The 10,388-nt window shown below is 44.5% G+C and overlaps 1 protein-coding gene across 1 annotated transcript; it reads right to left on the reverse strand.

Annotated features, from left to right (window-relative positions):
- Positions 1-1,952: 1,952 nt before the first annotated feature.
- Positions 1,953-7,167, reverse strand: MED7 (mediator complex subunit 7). The gene is made up of 2 exons (XM_040345084.1): positions 7,061-7,167; positions 1,953-3,007 (listed from the first exon to the last, which is right to left on the reverse strand). Exon 2 carries the CDS (start codon positions 2,987-2,989, stop codon positions 2,309-2,311), a length of 681 nt encoding a protein of 226 aa, XP_040201018.1. The 5' UTR covers positions 2,990-3,007; positions 7,061-7,167; the 3' UTR covers positions 1,953-2,308.
- Between the last annotated feature and the right edge of the window lie 3,221 nt (positions 7,168-10,388).

Genomic DNA, 10,388 nt, shown 5'->3' on the forward strand with positions numbered 1-10,388 from the left:
TACAGCCTTCTAAACATACCAGAGACCTTGTCGGGTCCCTAAATGTTTTAAGCCAACAGGTTCCTGCAATAGAAGAGGCAGCTTCTCACCTCTCCAGCTGGCCAATCCTCTCCTCCGATTCAGTCCTGCTGCCTTGGGAAGCCTTAATGGCATTTAAATTGGTATTAAACTCTTAACTTTAAATGTTGTCCAACAGGTAAGTTTTATGGGCAATTAAATGTGCAGTTGATAATGAAGAGGTGGTTTATACTGTGATAGACCAGCTCCAGACTGTGTTTCAACCAACAGGTGGGCATTGATGCTGGTGATCTACAATTACTATTGGATGAGATCCATTGCTTTGGAGACCAAATTTGTTTGAGCTGCGTGGCTGGAGTAACATCCTTAATCATACGCTGTTAATGATCCCCTGTCATAAGGGATCATTGCGAGTCGGTAAGGAGACACTTTTTATTGATTGGTGGAGGATTTATCACCTTTTTTTGGACACGTTTATCATCAGAATTTGGATTTTGGCACAGAGCACGGGTGTACAGCAGCCACTGATTGAGAACTTATGGACTATATTTTTGATTTAATGTAGATATTCATTTTTATATAATTTTGATTTTTAAAACAATATTATAATCATTGGTTTATGTTCACGGATTGGTATAAGATTGCTTTAAGTGGCAACTGATTCCTCTTTTTTGGCATATTAGTGATACTACACTATATTCCACCACTCACAATTTACATCACTTATGTTTATTAATCTGTTGGTAATTTTAATCTTTTGTGATCCTTTTAATTACCTTATTTATTGGCGTATAACACGCAGCCCAACTTTAAGAGGGAAGTTTCAGGTAAGAAGAAAAAAAAAAAACTTTCCACCGTCCCCTGCCTAGAACACGCAGGCACAGTTTACCCTCCATTTTCAGGGTCAAAAGGGAGTGTTATACGCCAATAAATAAAGTAAGTTTATCACATGGTTAAGGGGTAGCGCGATTTATTTATTTTTTCTTAAAATAAGTCGCCAAGTAAGCTCCTTGAGGGCAGAGACTGATTTGAATTTACAATATACAGGTGAAACTTGAAGAATTTGATCATCATGCAAAAGTTCATTTATTTCACTAATGCAACTTAAAAGGTGAAACTAAGTATATGAGATGAACTCTTGCTTTTGCATGTAATGAGTCTAAGCCGTGATTTGTCATAATTGTGATGATTATGGCTTACAGCTCATGAAAACCCCAAATCCACAATCTCAGAAAATTAGAATATTACATGCAATCAATAAAACAAGGATTATACATAGAACAATATCAGACCTCTGAAAAGTATAAGAATGCATATGTACTCAGTACTTGGTTTGGTTTCGGTCTCATGTTTCATCTTTCTCTTACTGGTTTTGGTGTTTTTTTTGTTTTACTGGTTTTCAGTTTTTTTAACTTTATTTTATTACTGGTTTTTGTGTTTTATTACCGTTTGTTGTTTTTTCTGGTTCTGTTTTTTTTTTTTTACTGGTTTTTGTTGTTTACTGTTTTATACTGGTTTTCAGTTTTTTTTTTTTAAAACTGGTTTATTTATTTTTACTGGTTTGTTGTTTTTACTGGTTTTCGTCGACTAAATAGATAGAGCTTTCTTTTGGTGGTATTTGATGACCTCTGCGGTTTTTATTTTTTGTGCTATAAACAAAAAAAGCGACAATTAAAAAAAATAAAAAAAAAATAAAATTATATTATAATAATAATAATAATAATAATAATAATAAGAGCTGACATTTTTAATCTCATTAAGAAAAAGTTAGGTGTCGGTTGCTCTATCAACTCTCTGAAAATGTATCAGAACCTCCTTGTCGCAAGTGCATCCTGGGGCAGTGACAAAATACAATGGCAGCTCACATATTTCTCATAGCTGAAGATGTACATAGACACGAAATGTAAACAAAAGACTGCAATGTAGTCCTCACATTTCAAAAAGCAAAAGCATTTTAATGAAGCAAATAAGAACCCAATATTAACAAACCTATAGACCTGGACACCTCCCACTGGGTGCCCAAACAGAAAATACTTCTTGGCAAACAGAATGCAAATGAACATATCGATAATAAAAAGGTAGAAATACATTCCTGAGCAGGACAATGCTTTCCCGAAACATTGTTTCCATATTGCCTAAATACATACATCCCAGCCTCTCTCTAAGGAGTCCTCAAGAGAAGTATGGTGGTCACCTGAGCATCTGAGGAGGTGACAAATATTTGTCAGGACCCAAAAACTCTGGCCAAGGTTCCACGGGCAGCCTGAAACATAAATATTATAAATATCCCCTATGTCATCTCATCAATGATAACACACATGGCTGCATCTTTGTCTACTGGTGGCTCTTTGGTTGAACTGGCAGCCTCTGTGGGGGTGTCCTTCTGGTCAGAACATGGCTCCTCTACACATTCAGTCTTAACAGTGACATCGCCGTCAGGCAGGGGCAGATCATCAGGCAATGAGGCCAAACAGTTCTGGATCATCTCTACCACCCTTTCGAGATGTTTCTGAAACCTCTCGGCAGTCTCCAGGCGCTGCCTTTTCTGCACCTCCATCATAACCCTTAGGGTCTCCCGGGCTTGGTGAGGTCGGTATTCGTTGATGAGGTGGTGCATGTGAACAAACAGTAGTTTCAGATCCTCCAGCTTCTCCTCTCTCTTTATACTTCCAGGACTTCGTATCAAGATGTCCAGTAGATCCAGGAAGTTAATTAGTATAGACATGTTGAGTCTTCTCAGTTCCTTTTTGTGGTCGAACTGTTGAGGGTGCAGCCGCTCGATACCCTGGCTCTCCAGGGGGCGGATGATAATGTCATCGCATTGGAACTGGTTACCAAACATCATGTAGCTGTCCTTGATGGGCGGTGGTGGTTTAGGGACCAACCCCTTGCGGACATTTTCATCAGTGAACTCTTTGATGTACTGCAGTGGTGGCGAAGGCATAGCACTCACTTGCTGAGGCTCCCCCATGGTAAAAAGTGAAAAGACCTGGAAGAGAAAACAGAACGCAATCAGATTCAATCTCCAATACCTTTAAAGTAGAGTTGCACGATTCTTTTACATTATACAAACAAATTGGGCTAACTTTACCGTTGTTTTAATTCAATGAAGTGTATTCCCCCCCCATAAAAAATTGCTTTTGAAAGACCGCTGTGCAAATACAGTGCGACATAAAATATTGCAACGACCACCATTTTATCCTCTAGGGATAGAAATAGATATAGAGAAAAAAATAAATAAATTATATATATATATATATATATATATATCCAGTAAATACCTTATACAGCCCACTTCCTGTCTGGTCATTGGCCTAGGCTTATGACATCATGCACAGCTCTCACTCTTGTGAGAGTATGCCAGGGAGGGGAGGAGGAGTCATAAGAGGGCCAATAAAAGCTGGAGGGGTGTGTCTGTGTAAATCCAGGAAGTGAACAGGCAGCAGCTTTAGCAGCCCACAGTTAAAATGGCTTCAGCCAGACAGTGGAGGGAGATAGGTTGAATCACAATTTTTTAACAATTAATCGTGCATCTCTACTTTAAAGTGTATGTTAAGCAAAAAACTTTTTTTTTGCAGCGTTCCCCTCACATTCTATGTGTAAAATGTTAGCGAACAGCCAGTGCTTGCGTACTGGTGTCACAATCGGGCACAGTGGTCTCTGCATTGATGGTACACTTGATATGCCCTGAATGCAGAGTGCACTGAGCATGCACTGGTGACGTCACCGGCTGCTTCAGCTGTTAATATCTCCTAAACGGTGCAAGTTTAGGAGATATTCACTGTACCTACAGGAAAGTCTTATTATAAGCTGACCTGTAGGTACAAGTGAAAAATCGAAAAGTCTGCTACCACTTTAACATCAGCTTTCTTCATATCGAGTGGAGGAAGGTAAAGCTATCCTGACAAGAAGCAATGGAAGATCTCAAATGAGATGTGGATAAAGTTGAGGAAGGGTTAGACCCTCTGTCAGTGTCTCTATTGGGGAGAGCTGCCCTCTCTATTTGTACTTGTCACCAAGAAAGAAAGTGGGGAGAAATCCAATATTCTACAGACAGAGGCGAGGGAAAATCTTCCAAGGAGACACTGGTCTAGGACAGGAATTACCCTCACTTTGGGATATTTCTACAAACATTCTGTTACATCTAAGAAGGGAAGTGAAGGAAAATTTCTGCAATGGTACCCAGTTGGCTAAAAGTAACCCAAGAACTCCCCCCGCCCCCCCCCCCCCCCATTTTAAATATATATCTTGTGGATCACACATAGTACATTTACTCCGGCTAGGCTGGATCACTCCTGTGAGCATGATGTTCACTACGCATATTCGCCAGCACACCATGGATTATCATGTGATCAGACAGCCTGAAGAAGGGGTCCTGTGAAGCTCTAAAGCGTTGCACTTGTACCTTTGTGATGTACACTTGCTACCCTAAAAAGCTTTGGACAACATTTCATAATTCATGGTGTGCTGGTGAATATGCCATATTGATCTGTAAAGAGGTCATTATCCAGCTGGTAGTCACTGCAGCACCCGCTACTGACCAGCCTTCCAGGAAAGCGTGTGATGGGAATATAGACAACGCTGTGTCTACCAGACCGATCGGATTAACATTTTCGGTAACCGGAGCAGCATGTGTTCACTATGATTGGTAAGATAATAATGTAAACAACCTGTGAAGAACAGATTTCCATTCATGAACAGTTTGATTGTGATCTGCGATTGGCCCACAGCAATCACATGATACCTGGCTACCTGTACTATGTGATTAGCAGTAGCCAAGCACAGATAACAACCATAAGCAAGCATGAATGTTAACTAGGGTTGTCCCAATACCGATACTAGTATCGGTACCGATACAGAGCATTTGCGCGAGTACTTGTACTCGCGCAAATGCTCCCGATGCCTGACCCAATACCTTGGCTGGCGGAGTTTGTGAGCAGAGAGGGCAGGCAGAGTACGAGCGGAGAGATTGAGCGGGGAGGGTAGGCAGGGTTTGTGAGCAGAGAAGGCGGAGGGGATGGGCAGAGTTTGCGAGCGGAGAGGCCGGGTGTAGTCTGAGCGGGGAGGGCGGGACGCATCTGGAGATGGAGTCAGTGGGGCAGAGCGAGTCCTCAGCTAGGTAAGCTGGAAGTGTGGAGGGCGCAGTCACATTAGGATTGGCGACCGTCAGCGTGGACATCCCGACGCCCATCTTGGTACACCCTGCACTTGGCCACAGTAAGCCAGCAGCGGACATCTTGTTACACCCAGCCCATATAGTTCGGCTGGGTGTAACAAGATGTCTGCTGATACTTACTGATGCCGAGTGCAGGGTGTACCAAGATGGGCGTCACAGCATAGCATTTCGAAATCCTTCCTCATGTCATTTATTGTGGCATTTCAGTGCCAGACACATGTCAGTTCCCATAAGTGCCAACTATCAGTGCCCATAAGTGCCACCTGTCAGTGTCGCTCATCAGTGCCAGCCACCTGTAAGTGCCATCTTTCAGTGCCCATCAGTCAGACTGTCACATGGCATTAAAAAAAAAGTAACGGTATCAGCGAGTACATGAAAAAAAAAAAAAAAGTATCGGTACTTGTACTCGGTCTTTAAAAAGTGGTATCGGGACAACCCTAATGTTAACCCATTTAACGATAGTTAAAACTATTGCTTATATGGTGATAATCACTGTATAAGCAATAACAGTGTAAAAAGACACTATGGTGGTGACACTGAACTACTTTGATGACAGGATGTACCACAAAAACACAAAAAACAAACAGTAATATATATTTGTTTTAACATACTGCCACACCAGTCAGATGATGCTGTAGTGCACTGGTGACCGTATAAAAATAAATAAATGATACATTTCTTAATTTTCCAAAAAAATTGTGGCAAGTTACAACTTCAAAAAAAATAAAAGAATAACTTGATGTGCCTCTTACTAAATACCTTGGACTGTCTACTTTCCTAAAAAGGGGTCATTTGGGGGGGGGGATTTGTACTGTCCTGATATTTTAGAGCCTCATGAAAAGGATTGATCAGTTTTCAAAACATATAGCCCATAGTTTATAGACAAACTTTCACACAAACCAATCAACACATTCATTGGGACCCCGCCCCCCCCCCCCCCCCCCCCGACTAAAAGACATGTAGTAGAAAACATTTTGGGCCAAATTTTTGAAGACATTTTATTGGTTTCCTTCAAAAATATGTGGTCTTGTTTAGTTTATATAAGAAATAAAAAAAGCCAGGTGATCAAATACCACCAAAAGAAAGCACCATTTGTGTACCAGTTAAAGTAGCTCAGTGCTAAATAGTAAAAATGCTCTGGTCACAAAGTGGGGTAAAACCTTCTGGAGATCAAGTGGTTAAAGTGGAGCTCCACTGCCATATTTTTTTGGGGGGGCAAACCACTGCAGTCATCTGAGCCGGAACCTCACCACCCCAAACCCCAGAAGGCTACAGGGCCATTCACAAGGTGCAGCACAGCTTTAGGTCTGGTTCCCCTTACTGTAGATGGCGGTGCCTGCACCCAAAGCTGATTGAAGAATCGGTTGAGGTGAGTACAGTGCTGGATCTCCGGGACAGGTAAGTGTCCTTACACTAAAAGTCAGCAACTGCAGTATTTGCAGCTGCTGGCTTCACTTTTTCCTGAAGGAGCCTGGAGCTCCTCTTTAAACACAGGCAGCAAAAGTCACCCCTCTTCCTGCTGTGTCACCAGGACAGGAAGGAGACACAAACTCCCTCCACACTTTACTAAATGACACTAGTCTGGGTAGAGTTCCACTTTAAGGTGCCTGTAACACTCCCTGCCTATACACAACCCTATGGAGAGCCCATCGTATGTCTATAGACACCATACTCCACTGGGAAGTGCTATCAGTCCCCCATGACAAGCTGAGGCTGTGTGATCATCATACATACTCCAGCTGCAATGTAGCAGTAGGACCTTCCACCAGCAACAGGGCCCGCCGCCCTCCAGCCGTACCCCGGAAGCCCCGTCCCCCGCACAGCTCTGCTGGTAACCCTCACACACAGGAATCTCTGTCACATTACCTGCAGCCCCACAACACACACCCGGTCTGCTCCACTCTAAGCGACGACACTTCCCCGGACGTGACGTTTCTCTCTCTCCTTCACGTTTTTCACGCTCAAACGCCGCCCTCCCGGCCAAAGCGGTTTTGATTGGCTGCCGCGAACAAAGTGGCAGACGTGCGAGGAAGCGCTTCTGCGCAGGTGTGAGTTTAGTTGTTACTAGAGGGCGCTGTACGTGCAGTAAGGACTGAGTTGCAGCGAGAGTGATAGGAGGGGTAGGATGTACTGGTAGGAAAAAGAATTCGCTCGTACCCCTATTAAAGTGGAGTTCCACCCTGAATTTTATTTTTTTACCAAAAATCCCCCCCAATTTTTTATTTTTTTTATACTTACCAGAAATAGCAATTGCTATGCAGAAGTCCCTAATCTGCCTGTTCATCGTCCGCAGTGGCTCTTCTTCCTCTGTCCTACTCGCGGTGTCTTCTGGTGAATGGGGCGTGTGCGGCCTTCTGGCAACTGTGTATAGCCCAGAGAGCAGCCCGCCCATTCACAAAGAGCTGCGCGGCTCGCGCATGCGCAGTAGGAAACGGGCAGTGAAGCCGCACAGCTTCACTGCCAGTTTCCCTTACTGAGGATGGTGGCGCCGGAAGCTGCCAGGATGGAGAGATCGGCCTTGGGGGGGCTGACATTGCGGGCGAGTAGGACAGGTAAGTGTCCTTATTAAAAGTCAGCAGCCAATGTATTTGTAGCTGCTGACTTTTAAAAATAAATAAATCGCGGGTGGAACCCTGCTTTAAATGAGCGATGAGATGATCCAGAATCTGTCCAATACAGTCCCAACAGTGAAGCATGGTGGTGGCAGCATCATGCTGTGGGGGTGTTTTTCAGCTGCAGGGACAGGAGGACTGGTTGCAATTCCGAGGGAAAGATGAATGCGGCCAAGTACAGGGATATCCTGGACGAAAACCTTCTCCAGTGTGCTCAGGACCTCAGACTGGGCCGAAGGTTTACCTTCCAAGAAGACAATGACCCTAAGCCAGAGCCGATCTGCCCTATACTCTTGCTATGCACACTGCGTAGGGACCCGCAAATGACTCGGGCCCCCCGATTTTCGCAGTCCAAACCGCCGTCGCTAGAGGTCCAGGGCCAGGCGAAGACAATGTCTCCGCCGACTGCCATTTTCTTGAAGATTACCACCACCACTAGAGGTCCGCGGCCGGGCGGAGACAATGTCTCTGCCGACCACCATTTTCTTAAAGACAAAACAAGAAGAGGCCGTTTGGCTGCCAATAGGAATTGAGCTGTGGAACCGCCCACCTCCCGCCCGCTGCCGTCTGTCTGTGAAATTATGTGGGAAAGGGGCGGGGTGGGCGGCTCCGCAGCTCAATACCGATTGGCACCTATACCGACTGCTCCATTGTCCACTCTGTACTGTAATGGCGGTGGAGAGCGGAGAGAGTTTCTGCTGCTGGGGGATCATACCTGATGTAAGGGGGGACTCCGCTGGGAATACCTGATGTAAGGGGGAACTCCGCTGGGAATGCATGATGTAAGGGGGGATTCCGCTGGGAATGCCTGATGTAAGGGGGACTCCGCTGGGAATGCCTGATGTAAGGGGGACTCCGTTGGAAATTCCTGATGTAAGGGGGAACTCCGCTGGGAATGCCTGATGTAAGGGGGACTCCGCTGGGATTGCCTGGTTTAAGGGGGACTCCACTGGGAATACTTGATGTAAGGAGGGTTTTGCTGGGGATGCCTGATGTAAGGAGGGACTCCGCTGGGAATGCCTGATGTAAGGAGGGACTCCGCTGGGAATGCATGATGTAAGGGGGGATTCCGCTGGGAATGCCTGATGTAAGGGGGACTCCGCTGGGATTGCCTGGTTTAAGGGGCACTCCGCTGGGAATACTTGATGTAAGGAGGGTTTTGCTGGGGATGCCTGATGTAAGGAGGGACTCAGCTGGGAATGCCTGATGTAAGGAGGGACTCAGGGCTTCCACTGATTCTGTATTATGGTGAGTTGAATAATTTCATTCTATATTCCAATGTAATAATAGAAATAAGGCACTTCAATCATCCTGACACCATAACAACCATGGTGCCGGATGATTGAAGCGCCAACACCAGGGGTTTGGAGTATCTTTATCTGCTTATTGTTAAACTGCTGTTTGGTGGGGAGTCGTTCTGAGGAGCGCCATTGAGAGGCTGGCGGTCCAAAAGGGCCTGGATAAACCACCGGGGATCAAGGTAACCGGACACCGAGGGATTGATCACCTGTCGGTCGGTACCTGGGCGGCAAGTTGAAGGAGATCCAGATGTAACTCAATTAAGGAGGCATATCTCCACTAATTCAACCCAGAGGGGACCTGTGGCAGAGGTATCTTCTGAGGTTTTTTGAGAGGGGTCTGTGGCAGAGACTTTCTCCCAAGTTCAAGTTCACCAAGGAGGGTCTGTGGCAGAGACTTCATCCTAAAACTCGGCAAGGTCCGGCGGCTGCCGGTCCTTTCGCCGTAGATCCCCCCTGCGCATGCGCCGCGGCGCATTGCAAGGGAAATATCTCCTAAACCGTACAGGTTTAGGAGATATTCTCCTTACCTACAGGTAAGCCTTGTTATAGGCTTACCTGTAGGTAAAAGTCAAAAAAGTGGGTTTACAACCACTTTAAGTTCCATTAGATTGTTATTATCCCATATGGGTGAAAATTCTTAGAATCCACTATACCCCAGAATCTTCTTAACCACTTGCTTACTGGGCACATAAACCCCCTTCGTTCCCAGGCGAAATCTCAGCGTCCGGCACTGCGTCGCTTTAACTGACAATTGCGCGGTCGTGCGACGTGGCTCCCAAACAAAATTGGCGTCCTTTTTTCCCCACAAATAGAGCTTTCTTTTGGTGGTATTTGATCACCTCTGCGGTTTTTATTTTTTGCGCTATAAACAAAAAAAGAGCGACAATTTAAAAAAAATATATATGTTTTTTTTACTTGTTGCTATAATAAATATCCCAATTTTTTTTTTAAAAAACTCTTTTTTTTCTCAGTTAAGGCCGATACGTATTTTTCGACGTATTTTTGTAAAAAAAAAAAAAAAAATCGCAATAAGCGACTGGTTTGCGCAAAAGTTATAGCGCCTACAAAATGGGGAACAGAATTATGATTTTTTTTATTATTTTTTTTTTTACTAGTAATGGCGGCGATCTGCGATTTTTTATTGGGACTGGGATATTGCGGCGGACGTATCGGACACTTTTGACACAAATTTGGCGCCATTCACATTTATACAGTGATCAGTGCTATAAAAATGCACAAATTACTGTATAAATGTGACTGGCAGTGAAGGGGTTAACACTA

Source organism: Rana temporaria, chromosome 3 (assembly GCF_905171775.1).
Source record: "Rana temporaria chromosome 3, aRanTem1.1, whole genome shotgun sequence".
Classification (NCBI taxonomy): domain Eukaryota; kingdom Metazoa; phylum Chordata; class Amphibia; order Anura; family Ranidae; genus Rana; species Rana temporaria.